Source organism: Kryptolebias marmoratus, linkage group LG11, assembly GCF_001649575.2.
Source record: "Kryptolebias marmoratus isolate JLee-2015 linkage group LG11, ASM164957v2, whole genome shotgun sequence".
NCBI lineage: Eukaryota > Metazoa > Chordata > Actinopteri > Cyprinodontiformes > Rivulidae > Kryptolebias > Kryptolebias marmoratus.
The window spans coordinates 10,449,824-10,468,397 of NC_051440.1; the positions used below are offsets into that span (position 1 = coordinate 10,449,824).

The 18,574-nt window shown below is 46.9% G+C and overlaps 2 protein-coding genes across 2 annotated transcripts in view; both read left to right on the plus strand.

Annotated features, from left to right (window-relative positions):
• The first annotated feature begins 995 nt into the window (after nucleotides 1-995).
• taf3 (TAF3 RNA polymerase II, TATA box binding protein (TBP)-associated facto) lies at nucleotides 996-10,194 on the plus strand. The gene is made up of 7 exons (XM_017406232.3): nucleotides 996-1,370; nucleotides 1,706-1,948; nucleotides 2,774-4,608; nucleotides 4,717-4,799; nucleotides 5,415-5,700; nucleotides 5,788-5,900; nucleotides 7,400-10,194. Exons 1-7 carry the CDS (start codon nucleotides 1,205-1,207, stop codon nucleotides 7,512-7,514), a joined length of 2,841 nt encoding a protein of 946 aa, XP_017261721.1. The 5' UTR covers nucleotides 996-1,204; the 3' UTR covers nucleotides 7,515-10,194.
• Nucleotides 10,195-16,758: 6,564 nt separating this feature from the next.
• LOC112450195 (CUGBP Elav-like family member 2) overlaps nucleotides 16,759-18,574 on the plus strand; it is a 19,801-nt gene continuing 17,985 nt past the window's right edge. Inside the window, exon 1 of the mRNA XM_025003727.2 lies at nucleotides 16,759-17,078. Coding sequence (XP_024859495.1) covers nucleotides 16,966-17,078 — 113 coding nt within the window. The 5' untranslated portion in view covers nucleotides 16,759-16,965. The remainder of the gene's footprint in view (nucleotides 17,079-18,574) is intronic.

Genomic DNA, 18,574 nt, shown 5'->3' on the forward strand with positions numbered 1-18,574 from the left:
TTAGTTAATTCAATCATTTGGTGTGATTTAACCTAACAATGCAGCGCCCCCTTGTGTAAACACGTAAACCTGCAGGGGGGACCTCAGAGTAAATTCACCCAGAGTTAGAAAACGGAAGAAACATCATAAATTTACTCCCAAGTTTGCTCGATATTCGACAAACACGTTCAAAAACACGAGGAAGCTGTGATTGAGCTCGTTAGCGTTTAGCTGCTTGTTAGCATTGCTACACGAGAAACCCGGAACTAAGTGTTGCTGTTGTTTTGTAAGCTAAATATGAACGGCTGTGTCAAAGAAATACATCTGTATGTCACTATACTATACACTACTTTCAGAGCGCGTGCTTCTGTTGACCTTTAACCTGTCTGTCAGAATAGAATATACGTCATTGGAGCTAACAGTTAGCTTAGCCACGGGGTCGGCTGTAGCGTTTACGGCAAGCCGTTATAACATCTAATCAAACCACAACTATTTGCGGTTTATTTTCTAGATATAAATAAATAATTCGTCTTGAATACAATGACACTGTTACTGTAGATATCTAAAATATAATTTAGTGTATAAATTTAGTAAATCTTGAGCATTTTTTTTAAACTTCCTAAAAGTAAAGACACATAAAATGATCACAGATGCCCAGAAACTTTGGATTTGCAGTAAACCCTTTGTGTCTGACACATATGTTATTGTTTTCTGTTAAGTTTTGCATATTATTACGAATCATAACAATTTAGACTGTAAATGTTTAAAATGGCAGACTAATTTTCAAATAATTGCAACATTCACCCTAGATAGAAAATAACATTCTTGTGAATATCTGGAGGTGAATGATCTTAAATGCTAACTGTGGGTAGGAATGCCTTTTTGCAGAGCTGAAAGCCGAAATATTAATTTCGATTTTCGATTAGGAAAAAGAACCCATTTGATGATAAAACGGCTTGCCATACTCTTCCTGTGTTTGCTCGGAGAACTACGAACCGCATTTTGTGCGCATGTGCAGAAGAGGTTTTGGGGTTGGGTTTATTGGTGGACTCAAGATGGCGACTCTGGCAAAAGCGCCAACATATTTACAGAAGTAAATGTCCAAAACCGAGCGAGATAGCGGGTTTCCCCGAGCGCGTTGGGAGTTTAGCGAGACATGGAGCCGCGGAGCGTGACTTCGAGGAGGAATTGACCCGGAATTTGTCCCGCAACGAGCCCCGGAGAGATGTGCGAGAGCTATGCCCGCTCGCTGCTGCGTGTGTCGGTGGCGCAGATCTGCCAGGCTCTGGGCTGGGATGCGGTTCAGCTCACTGCGAGCGATCTGCTGTCCGATGTGCTCCACAGGTACATCCAGCAGCTGGCGAGGGTTTGCCACCGGTACTCCGAGCTGTGTAAGTGCTCTCCTCCCCTTTTTTATTATTTTCTAAACACTCTGTTCACTTTTTCGCACCTAAAGTTGTCGATCACGTTGTTGTTGACTTGCTCTGCAGCTGGCGCCCCCTAGCACAGGGCGAAGTGTCAGAAAGTACAGTAGCTGTGTACCTAAGCAGCCTCCACTCACTTTGAAGAGATCGTACTACAGTCCAGTTATTTCCACCATGATTGGGGCTTTTTTTCTGCTTTAGTTTCCTGTAGCATCTATGAAATGACCTAAAACCTGCTGATCTTAAGGCTGACACATGCGTTGCTGTTTCATTGCTTCTTTCATTTTGATCCCGTGTTTCAGATGGAAGGACCGATCCGGTGCTGGACGACGTCAGCCAGGCCTTCAGGCTGATGGGGGTCAACCTGAGCGAGCTGGAGGACTACGTCCACAACCTGGAGCCCGTGGCCTTCACTCACCAGACCCCCCTGTTCCCCGTCAGCAAGAACAACGTCCTGCAGTTCCCTCAGCCCGGGGTGAGGGACGCAGAGGAAAGGAAGGATTACATCCCAGATCACATGCCGCCGCTGGTCTCCCTGCAGGAAGGTCTGTACGGTCGCCGTCCGTGCGCACGTGGCTTCGGGTGTTTGGGGCGTCTCCGAGAAGCCGCCAAGTTTTATCTGTGTTCATGAAACAGAGAAGTAGTAGAGTGCAGATCCAAAAGATGTAATTGACTTCACACTTGGGGTTGACAGCAGAATGCCATCGGTTTCGCTTCAGTTTCGATGAGTGCTTCGTCAACAGATCTAAAATTTGATCCACGTTTTTTAGTTATGAAGCCCTTTCTGTGACTTTGTACCTCGAGCCCCGCAGACCAATGATTTAATGCTTTAGCTTCAGAAAAGACTTGCTTTCTTTTGGCTTTTGCACACTTGTTGAGTTGCAGATTTGTTTGTAAATGCATGAAAGCGTTTGTCTTTCTGCCCACTTTCAGTTTTTACAAAAAACAAAAAAAATGCAATTTTTTTATGAATTAAGAAAGTTGGAAAAACTGCATTTTCATTGACGGTTTTTTGCTCGGTTGTAGAGTTGCGTCCGGCGAATCAAAACTGAAAACCTGCACAGGTTTAAAGAAGATATTACAGCGTTATCAGCTCGACGCCGATTAATCGTCTGATCGGTTTTATTTGGCCGATACCGGCCTGTTTATTCCAAAGAATTTGTATTCTGCTGAGCCTGTACATGCTTAATCAATTACCAAGTAGGAAAATAAAAACACAGCTTGTTGTTCAGACTGTAGCCCGAATTTATATGTTTCTTTAACCTAAACTATTGGTATAGTTTATATTATTTGGCTGCCATGATTTCCAATCAGTCATGAAAAAAACTACCTCTAATAACTTCGTCTTTTTGTCTCTCTCTGCCCGATAGAAGAAGAGGAGGAAGAGGTTCCTCCGGACATGGGCACCTCGGCTGAAGCCATGCAGGTGGCACTGGAGGAGGACGAGGAGGACATGGATGAAGACGAGGCCGTCAATGACGAAAACCACCCCCTGAAGAGGCACTTGGACAGTCCCAACGCAGCTTTGGGCATGATGCCCACCTCCAAGAAACCGCGCATGTACCCCGGCCTCAGCCCGGAGTGGGGGGTGGAACCCAGGGAGCCCCTCACCTCCCTCAACCCACAGCGTGTCCCTCCTGGGATCCTTCCTTCGCACGACAGCCTCGACCCGCTGTCACCTGAAATGCCCTCTGGGACCCTTCCCCCATTCAGACCTCAGCCGGTCGTCCCGAAACTCCTCGAGCAGAAGGGTCTCCCCACTCCGACGAGGAAGCCGAAGGTCTCGTCCCCCGGCAGACAGCGGACTAAGTCCCCGAAAGGGGTCCTTCCCGTTCCGGTCGTGGGCAGTCCCATCCATTCTCCAAAACCGTCTAAGGAACGGAAGAAGTCTCCTGGCAGGACGAAGAGTCCCAAAAGCCCCAAGAGCCCAAAGATGGGCTCCGCTAAAACGCCACAGCCTCCGAGCAAAGTGGACGTTCTGCACAAGCTGCCGCTGTCGGCGCTGAGCGAGAGGATGGGCAAGGAGAACATCCACATGCGCCTGGGTGGGGACGAGCGGGAGCTGCTTAAAGGCCCGTTTGAAAAGCTCGAGCCTGACAACACGGCCATCGACGACTCCATTGACGCCGTGATAGCGAGGGCCTGCGCCGAGCGGGAGCCCGATCCGTTCGCGTTCTCCTCCGGCTCCGATTCAGACAGCAACGGGTTCTCCAGCCCCAGGAGGCTGACCATAATGGAGCCGTCCATACCGAAAGTCCCCCCGGGAGTCGGCAGCTTGTTCAAAGACACGTCGACGCCTCTTCACCTGCAGCCGCACCTGGGCCTCGGCAACTGGACGATGGACGATTCGATCAACGAGGTGATCCGGAAGGCCAACCAGGGGGGTCCGTCCGCACCCCCCCCGAATCCAGTGCCCTACGTGTCGTCGGGATCGGCCTCGCCCCCGACCCCGGAGCCCCTGCTCAAGGTGTTCGAGGAGAAGAACAAGATGGTGTCGCCGTTAGACGTGAAGAAGAAGCTGAAGAAGGAGCTGAAGACCAAGCTGAAGAAGAAGGACAAGGAAAAGACGAAGGACAAGGAGCGGGAGAAGGACAAGAGCAAGCTCAAGGAGAAGAACAAGGACAAGAGCAGGGACAAAAACAAGGAGTCCTCCAAGGAGGTCAAGATGCCCTGGAAGGACTTCGGACTGAAGGACGAAGACCACTTCGCTCAGCGAGACTTCACTCTGCCGGAGGGCTCCATCAAGATCAAATCCAGAGACGGAGACGGCCCCAAGAAGGACAAGGAGAAACATAAAGACAAGAAGAAGGACAAAGAAAAGAGTAAAAAGGACAAAGACAAGAAGGACAAGAGTAAAGACAGGAGCAAGGAGGACAAGCAGAAACAATCTGTGTTGCCCCTGTTTTCCCTGGCCGACATGCCGCCGCTCTTCAGCCCGTCGACGTGCCTCCGCATCCCCTCCATGCTGCCCCCGCTGGCCCCCATCCTCCACGAGAAGGAGGCGAAGAGCAAGGACAAGGAGAAGAAGAAGGACAAGAAGGAGAAGAAGAAAAAGAAGGACAAGGAGAAGGACAAGGAGCGCGAAAAGGCCAAGGAAAAGGAGAGGGAGAAGGAGGAGAAGAGGAAGGAGAAGGAGCGGGAGAAGGAGAAACGGGAGAAGGAGAAGGACAAAGAGAAGGAGAAGGAGCGGATTCGATTGGAGAAGGTAGCTTTTTGGTTTGTTTGTTTTTTTTGGAGGGGTGGGGGGTGGTTCAGTTTACAGCTTTCTGCTGGGTTGTCACTAAACGGGCCGTCCTTCTGTGTGTGCGTTCAGGTAAAAATGGAAACTCCAGCTGCGCTACCATCTCCAGTCATCCCCCGGCTGACCCTCAGGGTGGGGGCCGGACAGGACAAAATGTAAGATAAGAGTCTTCATATGTTCTTTTATCATATGTTGTTCTTGAGCTTTTTACAGGGACAGAGTTCGTAGATTACAGTTGTTCGTTTATCATTCGAGTGAGTGGTCGTCTCGTTTTCTGCATCTTTGTCAGAACTCACTGCTGCTCTTTGCACCACGTCTGTTGTTAAAGTTGTTAAAGCTGTTATTTCCCAAAATGTTAAAACCCTAGAAGTATCAAAGGCCCAAGAATTTCTTCAAGGAAAGTGCGTCGCCCGCCACTGCCCAGTCAGCTGGCTGTGGCGGCCATCTTGAATTGGATTAGCTCAAAAAGGTTAATCAGTTGTAGACGTACATCCAGTGATTGTTTCCTGTGAGTTTCGGCAGAATTTGTCCAAGGGGTTCATGAGATGTTTTGCTAACAGATAGACACAGGAGAATAATGTTGTCTGCCTTTGTCTTCGGACGTCGTACTTTCAGGACACGTACTTTAAAAAATCATTCAGATGGTGAAAAAGTACATAAGTATCTGTACAAAGAGAGAATGTGTTTTTACTGAGCATTAGTATCCTGTAGCTGCAGTAAAGATGTCTGCTGTTGGGACTAAAGTCGTGTTTGTTTCTGCCCTTCATCAGCGTCATCAGTAAGGTGGTCCCGAACTCCGAGCCCAAGACGCCTGGACCCAGGACTCCCGCTTCCAAGTCGGCTCCCGGGAATCGTCCCCGGACGCCCCTGCCCCCGCCGATGCTCGCGCCGGTCGTCCCATCCCTGCCTCCTCTCCCGGCCTCCTCGCTGCCGCCCGCGCCTCCCTCGGCGGCGTCGCTGTTCTCCCCTCCCTCCTCCATGCTGCCGCCGCCGCCGCCCGCCTCCACCAAGACGCCGGTGCGCAGCGTAGTCACGGAGACCGTCAGCACTTACGTGGTACGTCTTGTCGAGGTTAAACTCGGAGCCGGCGTCTGTGTGGGGTGGGTCCTCCTAACGCTGAATGTCGTCCGTGTTTTGTCCAAGATCCGAGACGAGTGGGGGAACCAAATCTGGATTTGTCCCGGATGCAACAAACCCGACGATGGCAGCCCCATGATAGGATGTGAAGGCGACGGCTGCGACGACTGGTACCACTGGTAAAGAAAAAAAATACTACCATTGATCCTCTTCTTTTCTATTTTAATCAACCTCTTTTTCCTCCCATTTCGTGTTATTATTATAAACATTCCGTCTTGTTCCTGGTTGCTTTTACAAAGTTTATATTTAAAAGTAAACCTTTTTAAGCTCCTCCATTAAAACAGCAGCAGAGCGACGTATTTCCACGTATTTACACACTTAGTCCACATAATCCAGGCGCCGCAGCCATGTTTGCCGAAGTTATCCAGAAGGCTTCCAGGCTGCAGTTTAATTTACAGCGTTACTACCCCTGAGATCCTGGAGCAGGGAGGGAATGCACATCACCTGCCAGAGCAGCAATCTGAGACTACTGCCCTTTTTACACCGGCTCTAAAGGTCCCGGCTCCACTCTACTCGGCTTGCTTTGTGCGTGTTTCCACCGGCATTTTTTCGAGGCCGGTCCTGCTTCTTTGGTCCCTGCTTCGGAGTAGGGCCAGCCGGGCTGGCTCTGCTTTGTGGGCGGCGCAAGCTTAGCTCCTGTTCACTCATTGGTCGTGGGTGTGAGCAGCGTTAGCTTACCCTGCAACCCCAGCTGAAGGCACTGTAAAGCCTGAAATCTCCGGCGGATAACAGCTGTCCTACTCCGTGCAACAATCGCGGCATCCAGAGCATTTCTTCCACTGCACCTCTCTTCCTGAAGTCTCAGGAGAATCCCCATAAGTTTAAAAAACAGCAACAACACAGGGCCGACTTTGTCCATAGCTCTTTAGTTGTTTACACAAATGGCACCAAGTTTCGGTAGCGCACCCCCTCCAACACAAGGAGACATTCCTCTGCTACCGACCAAACTGGCCGGTGGAAACGCGATGCATTTTTTTATAGAGCCGAGCCGAGTAGAGCGGGGCTTCTGTCAGTGGAAAAGGGGCATACCTTGTGCCGAGAAGCAGGTTTGGTCAAAATAACGTTCTGTTAGCTCTGAGGGCATAAGTCGGGGTGACTCTCAGCTACTACTACTGGGCGGCAGTGGCTCAGGAGGTAGGGGTTTGTCTTGTGATCGGAGGGTTGCTGGTTCGAACCCCCACTCTGGCTGTCTCAGCCGTTGTGTCCTTGGGCAAGACACTTCACCCGCCTTGCCTACTGGTGGTGGTCAGAGGGCTCGGTGGCGCCGGTGTGATGGCAGCCTCACCTCTGTCAGCCCGCCCCAGGGCAGCTGTGGCTACGATGTAGCTCACCACCATCAGTGTGTGAATGTGTGGATGATTGTAGTGTACAATCTTTGGGGTCCTTGGACTAGATAAAGCGCTATCTGTAAAACTGACTGAGCTGTGGATAAGCTGCAGTGGCCATCTTGAATCGAAAGCGATTAATCCGACCCCCCCCAGGCTCACGAGGTGTCTTTGCCATCACCCTTCTGCCTCCTAGTGATAAAAGGGGGGAGAAAAGTGATGGGTTTTTTTTTTAATTTAATAAAGCCCGTTTTCATTAACCTCCCCTCCCTTCCCCTCCCTCGTCTGCGCAGGCCTTGCGTCGGGATCCTGACCCCGCCTCCCGAGGACCAGCAGTGGTTCTGCGTGAAGTGTTCCAGCAAGAAGAAGGACAAGAAACACAAGAAGAAGAAACACAAACCGCACTGAGACTATGCAACAACAACATGAACAACATTTCAGACTTTGCGGACTGAAGCCATCACTGCTCACTCGCGACGCCGCTGCTGTATAAACACACGCGCGCGCGGAGAGGAAAAAGTCTCGGCTGACTTTAACGGTCCGGCCAGTTAGATCAGAACGGCGTCGGTCTTTATGCAACGCGAGTTGGTAAGAATCCGAGGCTGGGTGGTGTGTGGGGGGCCGCGCGTCGCCTCCATTTCTGTCGGCTTCACCTCCGACCTGCACGTATCTAAAATTACGATCAGGCGTGTACAGATGTGTAAATACTCCCCGACGGGCCTCGGCTCGGCTTACGATTCTTCACTTGTCTCTACCGTTTTCAGATGTTGCTTTTTTTTTTTTTTTTTAAATCACACAGTTCTCTCTCTTTCTCTCTCTCTCTCTGTAATTTCTGTACATTTTTTTAAAATTTGAAAAATAATTGTATTTTTATTTCCCCATCCTGGAGGTATACTGTAGCTGTGCTCGTCATTCGTTTTGCTGTTTCAATATTAAAGATGAGAAGCCTGCGGAGTCGCAGACTTCAACGACCTAATCGCTCTCCTTTCTGTCGCTGAGCGGAATATCGTCACGAAGCGGCGTTCCCGTGTTGAACCTTGTCCCTCTGTGTTCTGTTCAATCTTTTATCTCCGCTATCAGTGGCGAGGAGGCGTGGTTCCCCAAACGTCCACACGGTGTCAGCGTTCTAACAGGAGAACCTGTCAGGCATTTAAGGCGAGCAGTGAAACACTTTCTACTCTCACTCCACGCCTGAGAGGAACCTCGCCGTGCTGCTTCAGAGCAAACAGCTGGTTTCACATTAAAACGCCCTGGCGAGTCCGAGCACCTGAGTGTTGCTGAAGGTTTGGAAAGCTGTGGTTCCTGCTGCACGACGAGGACGCCGACAGACTCCGTGTCAGGACGCCTCGGAGCGGTTCCACTTTCTTAGAAACAAGTTAGCTCTGAGTCATCGTTTCCCAGAACCGGAGCTCCCTGACGGTTCCTCCGAGATGAGAGGAATTCTGAGCTGTGACTCCATGAATGAATGAATGAATGAATGAATCACTGTTTCTGTGAAATGTAGTCTGAAGGCTGAGCGAAGGGTGACGAGGCTGAAACAGAAGTTTTAAAGGTGTTAAAAAAGTACAATGATAACTAAAAACTATAATTAGCTAAATGCTAACTGAAGCCTAAAATGAGCACAATGAAAGCTAAAAGTAACAAAATATAAGCTAAAACTTAATTAAACACTAGCTTAAGCTAAAGGTGTCAAAAAGCTTGCTAAAAGTTAAAACTAGCAAAACGGCAGATAACTGGCGAAGGTAGAAAAAATGCTGGTTGAAATGAGCTGAAAGTAGTAAAAGTTTAACTAAAAGTTAAAGGAACAAAACATTAACTAAAAGATAAATGTAGCTAACAGATATATGTAGCAAAATGCTAGCTAAAAAGAGCACAATAGTGACAAAGTAGCAAAAGACTAGCTATAAATATCTAAACACCAGCTAAAAGTATTAGAACAGTAGCTAAGAACTATTAGTAGCAAAAGGCTAGCTAAAAGCTTTAAAAAAGCACAATAGTAACTATAAGTAGCTAAACACCAGCTAAAAATACTGAAACTCTGTCTCAGAGTGGCAAAATGCTACCTAAAAGCTAAAGGAGCAAAACAGTAGCTAAAAGCAGCCTAAAACAAAACTAGAGCAAGTAAGCTAAAGGCTAGCTAAAAGTAGTAGAAGGTTAGGTAAAGGAACAGATTATAAACTAAAAGCTAAATGTAGCAAAGCTAAAATATATAAATAGCAAAATGCTAACTAAAAGCTAAAGGAGCCTAAAACAAAAATAGAGCGAATGTGCTGAAGTATTTGAAGAAATTAAATTGATCTCTACGGAGGAGGAGAGTTATCTCTGTGTATTTCTATGAAGATTTTCTTAAAGCAAAGGGAAATATTTTGAAAAGTATAAAAGTTACAAAAAAACAGAAGTCGTGGCACCAAACTCCTGAAACAGCGTTTCGAGATATGATTGGCTAAAATCACACAAACTGTGGAGAAAAAAACACTACAAACAGGAAACAAAAGTATGAATCCTGACTCATTCAAGCTGGTTTCTTTAGAAAACGATATGACACTAAATCATGACTCCTTGAGTTTTTCCATTTCACTTGAATTCTTCGAAGCCAGCCTGAGTTACTGAAATTCCCACCGGCCATAAACGTTTCATCAGTGACTCTTCTTCACTTCCTGAACTTTACATCCACTGTGTTAATGATGAAAAATGTATTTCTGAACAGCTGATTTCACACAGGCTAGCCTGTTGGTAGAAAAGCTTACAAAAAAATCTATTTAAAGCAGAACGACTGAATCATTTATAAACACGTCACGCTTCTTAAGATTTTTTTTTTTTACAGAGCAGTGAGGCGAGTGGAGAAAACCTGAGAAAGGTTCATTAGAACAAGGTCAAAGGTCTAAACACTACTTTTATTAAATATCACATTTATAATTATCTAATTCAGAAAAGGTGGAAGAAGAAGCTGTAATAATAAATACAACTTTGTGCTATTAGATTTGTTCATATAAGAATGACATTGTTTTGTTTTTATTTATTTTTTAGACAGAGAAAGCAAATGTCTCTTATTCACCTTCAAACCTATAAAAAAAACCCTATTTATTCACTTCTCTGTTTTTGTGTCCTTCCTGCAGCTGGCCTTAGCGGAAATCTACTCAGAGTCATCTGATAACGGCCAATTAAAGAGGAAGTGTGGGGAGAAAAAAATAAAATGTGCAACCAGAAAAAAGGGAAGTAAAAGGAGTGCAGCTCATGCAAAACATGCTGACATTTCAATGTGGTGCAGCTTCTTTTTTTATTTTATTTTTAAATCATATCAGATTAAGTCGGTCATGCAAATCGTCACAGATATCCGTCGGCGCAGAGATCGGGCTGCAAACGCAGAACGGGAACACCTGGTCATGGCAGTATTCTTAGACCTGACAGAAGCTTCTGACTGGCTGTTTCTGCAGAAACCAGAAGTTGAATTTCTCCTTTAAAAAAAAAGCTAAAAACTGAATAAGTTGGTATTTTAAAAATATAAAACAATGACTCAAAGTGAATGAGGTTACGCTGACCTCTTAAAATTGCAAAATGGGCATTCCACAAGGTTCTGTTTTAGGACTATTGCTTTTTTTTCTTACAAGTATTAATAGTTTTGTGTCAGCGTATACAGACGACACTGTCGTATATGTAAGTGCGAAGCCTCCACGACAGGCAGGAGAAACACTGAACAGGTAAATGGTTGAAGAATCCTTTTTGTTGTTGTTGTTGTTTCTCAGCAGAACCAAATCTGCCTCTCTGTGTTTCACAGTCTGTGATCCTTAAAACTCTTCTTAGCTGCTTTCGGCTTCTTTAAGATCACGTCTTATCCAATAAAGGCCTCCCAAATATATTTTAGGTCCTATGATTTGGTCACACTTTTCCTCTTACAGTGTAACTGCATGAGGCCAAGCAGCTCCGTCAGAAACCGGTGAAGTGGCACCACTGTAAAATACATGTGAGGTAAAATTAATATTTATTTAGTTTAATTGATTTTTGGATGTGCTGACGGCGTTGTTCCAGAGAGCAAAGTGATTTAAAGAGCCAGCAGTGAAAGGTTACAGGTGGCTGTACAAACCATCATTTGGACCCATTGTCCTTTTGGTTTGGAGCTCCTCAGGTTTAGATCGGCTCACCGGCAACAATAAAACCCATTTCTGTTGTTTGGGTTTAAACGCTCAGGTGAAACAGCGGCTGAGACACAAAAGAACAAATCTGTAGACAATCACATACACCAGCTGAAACTGCGCAATGTTCTTCTTCCTCTTCGTGTTCTCCCGCTATGATTTTCTGTCCTTGTTGTGTGAAAGCTGATTCAGCATTCACACTTTGGTTTTTCATGGGCTTTGTTTTTCTGAACATGGTGGCACTTTGACTACTTCTGCATTATTTTGTTTCAGTCACTCATGCTGAATATCAAAACATTCGGCTCATTCAGACGGGCGCTGTGACGTTTGGTTTTTGTAGCTTTTATACTTTTAAAAGCATTGAACTTTATTTACAAGTGTTTTCCCACTGAGCTCCATAATTCATTCGAAGCATCACCGTACTTCCTCTGTTTTTGTCTTCTTATGCTACTTTGAATTTTTAGCTACCGTTCTGCTAGTTTTAGCTATTAGCTAGCTTTTTGCTACTTTTAGCTACCACTCTGCTACATTTAGCTTTTAGTTATTCAGTCAATTCTTTTAGATTCCAGGCAGTGTTTTGCTATTTTTACCTTTTAGCTGGCAATGTGCTACTTTTGGCTTTTAGGTATCATATTGTTTCTTTTAGCTTTTCGCGAGTGTTTCGTGACTTTTAGTTAGCATTTTGTAATTTTTAGCGTTTAGCCAGTGATTTGCTACCTTTAGGGTTTTGCTAGCATGTTGCTTTTTTAGCTAGTATATTCCTTCTTTTAGCTTTTAGCTAGTCTTTTGCTACATCAAGCTTTTAGCTAGTGTTTTGCTCCTTTTAGCAAGCATATTTGTATCTTTTAGGTAGTATTTAGCTACTTTTTGGTTGCATTTTGCTACTTAAAGCTATTAGCTAATGCTCTGCTGTTTTTAGCTTTAATACTTCAGTTTCAGCGTCGATGACTTTCGAGCCGATCAGCGTCCAGACTGCTTCTCTTTTAGTTTGTATGAATTTAATGTCTGTATCTGTGTGAAATAAATCATTTTATCTTAGATCTTCTGTCGGCTGCTCTCTTTGGAGGCCTCCACAGCAGATCACTTCCTGCTCCTCCTCCTCTCTACCAGCTCCAGCTTCAACATCCTCTGTCCAATATGTCCGCCATCCGTCCTCAGCCTCGCCTCTCTTTGCCTCCAAGCTGCTCAACCTGAGCTGTCCTCTGTTTTTACTCCTGTCCATTTAGGTCACTCCCTGTGAAACTTTTAACATCTCCAGTTCCACCACCTCCTGCTCCTCCTCTTCCTCCTCCTCTTTTTATTTTAGGCCTTACTTGGAACTGGGTCTGCAAACAAGCAGTTATCTATAAGGACACTGTTACATCAATATGTACCACTATTTTGTCTACTGTCTTTGATTTAAATACATTTTAAATAAGTAAATGCAGTTTGGAAATTCTTTGTAAATGTATTAATGGTAAGCTGGTGGATCTTCACGCCAGCGTTGACGCCGCTCTTGGCGGCGGGTGTCATGTTCCCTCTTCAGCCACACGAGCTGGTTTCAGCTCTCAGACAGTCGAGGTTTGCTGCTAACATGTGCTGGATCATAAATTTTAGCTGTCCCCCTCCTGCAAAGATAGAGCTCCGGGACATCTGACAGAAAGATTACATCTTTATTTTATTTGCAACCTCCCCCGAGTCCAAAAATGCTAAGACGTCATGTAAAGTGTAAATAAAAACAGAATGCAATGATTTAGGAGTCTCACAAATACATATTTTGTTTTCGCAATGGAACACTGCAAATATATCAAGAAAGTGTACCTTTTTTTTTTTTTTTAGAAAAAAAATGAGATAATGGGCAGCAAAAGGCTGTAAAAGTAAGTGGTATGAATCTAAAACAGCTGGAGGACATTTTGAAACTAATGAAGTTAATTGGCAGCAGGTCAGTAAGAGGACGGGGATAAAAAGAACATTTTAAAGAGGCTGAATCTATTAGAAATAAAGATGGGCAGAGGTTCACCAGTCTGCCAATATTAAAACAATATCAGATTAATGTTCCTCAATGATTGTCAAGACTTTAAAGATTCCATCTTCCTCAGTTCAAAATATTGTAAAAAAAACTTTAAGAATCTGGAGAAATCTCTGAGGTCAAAGGTCAAAAGACTCAAAACCAATATTGGATGGTCATGATCTTCGGGTCCTTAGGAGACACTGCCTTAAAAAAAGTTCTGATTCTGTTCTGGACATCACTGCATGGACTCAGGAACACTTCCATAAATCACTGTCTGTAAACACAGTTCACTGTACCATCTATTAATGCTGCTTAAAGCTCTATCAGGCAAAGAAGAAGACAGACGTGAACACCATCCAGAAACACAGCTGTCTGATTTAAAACGGACTGAGGCAAAGAAGAAAACTGTTCTGTGGTCTGAGTTGTCGAAATTTACTCTTTTCTTTGGAAATTATAGATGCAATGTTCTCTATACTATAGAGGAAAGGAACCATCCAGCCTCAAAACCCTGCCTCTCTAATGGTAAGGGCGGGTATTAGTGACCCTGGCATGAGCACATCTGGAAAGGCACCATCAATGCAGAAAAGTATATACAGGTTTTAGAGCAGGGGTCTCAAACCCTGGTCCTCGAGGGCCCCTATCCTGCATGTTTTCCTTGTTTCCCTGCTCCAACACACCTGATTCAGAGGTTAAATGACCTCTTCTTGTTCTGCAGAAGCCTGTTAATCACCCATTGATTCAAATTAGGTGTGTTGGAGCAGAGAAACAAGTAAAACATGCAGGATAGTGGCCCTTGAGGACCAGGATTGGACACCCCTGTTTTAGAGCAACACGATGACGTCTTTTTCAGGGAAGGTCTTGCATATTTCAGCAAGCCATGCTGCCTCCATTCCAGCAGCATGGCTTCGTATAGAAAAGTCCAGGAGCTGAACTGAGCCGCCTGCAGTCCAGATCAAAAACTCAGCAAAGACCCAGGACTGTATAACAGCTAGAACCCTCCATCAGACCAGAATGGGGCAATTTCTTTAGCTTAGACATCTGTTATGATTAATATCCTCCATTATGGATAGAATAAGGGTTTGTGGGATTTGTAAGTGAGTACACACGGCCTTTTGTGTGTTGTAGTTCCGACGCAGCTGCAGCCCGTTGTCATGCAGGCACGCTCAGTTTGCCGGGCCGAGCGGGTTTCAGTCAACGTTGGCCTCAGAAGAGCTCATGCAAACCGCGCTGGGCCTTGGCACACTCGGCGGAGCATAGCGACCGGCGGGCCGGAACGGTTTCGGGTCTAACCAACAAAAACACAGACGGTATCTGTCTTCGCAAGTGGTCCCAGCGGAGCGCCGGCAGTCGGGGCCAAAACTACACAGAGAAAGGGAAAGTTTTTCGCTTGTCGCAGAGCCCAACTGCAGCGCTCCAATTTGACTCATCACGCTGCAGGCGTGAGGGCTTTTATTGTGGCGGTTTCACCAGAGAACGCGTTGGATCCTAAATAGGTCAAGCTCTCATAAGATCCATTTTAAATATCATTCTTAGTCCATTTTATTTTTTTAAATTTCAGCCCGTAAAGCCTTTCCTCCCTCGGCGTGAAGGATTAACACGCACAAACGTTCCCGTCCTGCAGGTCTCAAGTGCTCTCTCTCCCACGTGTTGGTGGATCAGAGCAGCTCCAGAGGCTTGCACTTTGTTCGGCGTGCAGAAAGACGGCCTTGGCTCTGACAGCAATGCTCACCAGCAACACATGGAAAAAAAAAAACACATTAAAGGGGAAGTGTTCAGTGAATGAATGCACGTCGCCCGCCACCGCCTTTTCCTTAAGGGGCTTTAAACTGACGACGTGTTGTGAAGAGATGGCTCATTGGATGACTCTCAGCTACCACCGCGCCGAATTTGACCTCCATATCTATAAAACCGACCGAGCTGCAGCCATTTCTTGTCAGCTAATGTTGATGAGCTGTGGCGGCCATCTTGACTCAGGTGAACTTCAAAAGTGAGTCAGCCAGCAGGCGTACGTCCGGTCACTGCTTCCTGAAGATTTCGTTGAGGTTGGCGGGAGCGGCTCGTGAGATATTTTGCTAACAGACAGACACGTAGACGAACATGCATGGGTTTCAACGTCAGAGTTGGACGTTTCGTGTCAGCGGAGCGGAGTCGACATGAGGATCTGAGGCCAGTTTCTGACGACTTTAACTATTTAACGTCACAATAACACCTGTGGGGGAGCGAGGCCCACCCCCTCCTCCTCCTCCTCGCGGCAGCGGAACAACGCGGGTGTTTGTGTTGTGGAAACGAGCGTTCTGCAACGTTCTGCTGCTTCTAAAGCTGCTTTGTGTTCCTGAGCCTGCCAGCTCCGCAGCTCAGGGGCAGGCAAATAAGCTCTGAATTAATGCAAATCAACCGTTCCCAACCTCTGGTGTGTTCAGATACATCCAGAGCCGTCCTTATTCCTGGGAACGTGTCACTGATTCCCTGAAATACCTCAGCTTTCCGATAAACTGTCAAACACGACAAGGACCCCCGCTAAAATGTAGATGATAATGTTTTTGTTTTTGTCTCTGTGTGTGTCATGAACCACTGGATGAACTGTTAAAGAGGTTTGCGGGAAGTGACCACTGGACGAACGTCTGCAGCTGATTAACTTTCCGAGTCAACCCAATTCAATATGGCCGCCTTTTTAGTGACCTTAACGTTCACAGCTCAGTCCAATTTCCAGGTTTGCGCCCAAAGTCCGCAGCGGCAGTAGCCGAGCCTGATTCCCGATGTGTAATCTGGCCGTTTAAAACCTTTGCCCTCAGCTACTCGCCGTCAGCTCCGTCCGCCTGTTAGCAGAATATCCCACAAACCGACGGGCTCTGAATGCAACTTTCAGGAGATAATCCAGGAATGACTGAGCTTGGAGCCAACCCACTACGAGATGGCCACCACATGTGAACAAAAAACTGGCTAAATTTCAGCCAGTTTTCCAGATACAGCGCTGATATTTGGTGTGGTAGTAGCTGAGCAAGTTGCACGACGAATTAGTTTCGAGGTTTGACCGAATTGGCGACAGTTGGCGTGAAACAAGTCGGGGGACATGCATTCCTTCACCTAACGCCAGGCCTTCGGCTGAACCAGTTTGGGCTCTGGGTCCAGTGTTGGCTGCAATGGAGGCCTGGCGTGAACACCGTGTACTCGCCCTCCCACGCTGACAGGACGGTCAGGGTTCGGGTGCTCGGTGATAAACAGAAAACGTCCCATTTTCTGACAGTCTGAGTAGCTTTCTGTTTGCCGAACCACTAAACTCAGATCCACTGAAACATGGCACAGATCTGGGACCAGGATGGGGTCCCTGAGCTGACATTTCCGCTCGTCCCCAGCTGTCAGTGGGAATGAGTCCCTCCACCACCACCACCACAACCACAGTCGACATTCTGAAGTTTGTCCCCAAAAAAATGGGTTTCCAATTAGTCCCAAAGTGCCTCTGCGGACCGGGCCGCCGCAGGCAGCGCGATGCATTAGCGCACGCCGAGCTGTCAGAGAGGGTTATTTCAGCCGCCACAGTCAGGGAAGGGGGTGGGCGCTGCTGCTGCTGTTGCTCCTAATGCTGCTGCTGCTGCTGCACTAAAGCGAGGAAGGGTGGGCGTGGAGGCAGATAAAGGAAGAGAATCGCGCAGACGGGGGAAAGAGAGGAAGGGGAAAAGAGCCGAAAGTGTCCGTTGCAGCGCCGAGGATTTCTTTTTTTTTTTTTTCCCCCAGAGCACCGATGTTGGAACACTCCTCCGAGCTGGCCCTGGTGCAGAGTCTGTATGCCAACAGCATGCGCTGCCCCCCCTCTGCGGCCGGGATCTCTGTCAGGAGCGAGGACCTGCCTATGAGGTACGTTGGGACTGGACCCCCACCCACCCACCACCACCACCCCTCATTCAGATCTGGTCCAGCTTTTGTCAAAGCCACCCTGTTTGGACTGCCTCTTTTGTCTGCGCTGCATGTTGTCATCCCGTTTCCAGTCGAGCACATCCTCCCATGCCATGCCCCGAGGAGCGACAGATTTCTTTCCTATCTGTGTTCCTTTCCTACGAATTTAAAAGAAAACAAAAACAACATCACGTGTTTGGTGACAGTGAGTTTCAGCCTTTGATATCAGCTTAGTTCTACTGGGTGTGTGTGTGTGTGGGGGGGGGGGGGACAAATGAAACAGGGACCAATTTTGAAGCCATTCGAAGCATTCCCCGAGCCATCAAGTCGACCTCCCGATTCAAAAAGTCCCTCCAAGAAATCCAAACAAAGGGGGGGACAAAAAAAAAGGAGACGGATCGGCGAAGGTGCCCGATTAAACGCGGCGCCGACAACAAAGGCCGGACTGTTCTGAGCCAAAACAAAATGGGTTATCTGAAAAGACGAATCCCGGCTGGAAAATTCACTTCAACCGGGGGAGGGGGGGCAACCTTGAGCACCTCAACATGGTGGATTCATCCTTGGCGAGGAGCGATAAGACGCTCGGTTCGCTTTCTCCATTTTGGAGAGCCCTTCGGCTGGGTCGCCATTCGGCGGAGCGATTGCACGAAAAGGGCGAGAGTGTGTGTGTGTGTGTGTGTGTGTGGGGGGGGGGTGCTCTGAGTTTATAGCTGACCTATTTTTACTCCTGGTGGTGAAAAAAACAAACACTGAAAATGGTGCAAACTCAACTGCAAAGGAAGAAAGGTTTCGATGTAAACAGCAGCAGCGAGGCGCACATGCGGGGGATTAGGATGGGATTTAGGAGCAACAATAATCTGAGATTAAAGCTGCAAACTCTGAAATCAAACATCTAAAGAGGCTGTCCTGAATTATATGAAACGGCGCAGCTCCAAAGACTTCGCTCCAGTAAAACAAAAATTTTTCCCCAGATGCGCTGACATGCGGTTCCAGAATGCGGGTCCGCGCTCAGCGTAAACAAACCACTCGGCCGAATCCGCCAAACACCACACGGATGCTCGAGTCTCGCGACCGGCCCACATTAGACGTGTGGGTAAACAAAGGACTACCTGCGCGCTTAACGCCACAAATCTGAGCACGAGTACGCAGCAGGATGTCCAAAAACCGCCGGACTCCTGTATCCCAAACGGATCCAAAGCCTGCTGACCTATTTTCAGTTTGTTTCCATAAAACAAACAAGCGAGGAAGTTGGCACAAATCCTGCCTAATTTAAAGACACGTTAACCCTGAATATGAGACGAAAATCTTTTTTTTTTTTCGGGCCGGTTGTCATGGAACGGAGCGTCTCATTTCTGTGGGATCTGACGGAGTCAAAGGCGACGTGTGTGCGCCGCCGATGGCCTGACATTGTTGTGTTTAGCCTCCAACCCCCCCAAAAAAAAAAAAAAAAAAAAAAA

Bases quoted from the DNA above. Each gene is read 5' to 3' on its own strand.
- taf3 (XM_017406232.3), top strand. From the start codon at position 1,205: ATGTGCGAGAGCTATGCCCGCTCGCTGCTGCGTGTGTCGGTGGCGCAG. The intron at 4,800-5,414 runs GTAAGATAAGAG...GCCCTTCATCAG, and splicing joins GGGGCCGGACAGGACAAAAT to CGTCATCAGTAAGGTGGTCC. The intron at 5,701-5,787 runs GTACGTCTTGTC...GTTTTGTCCAAG, and splicing joins AGACCGTCAGCACTTACGTG to ATCCGAGACGAGTGGGGGAA.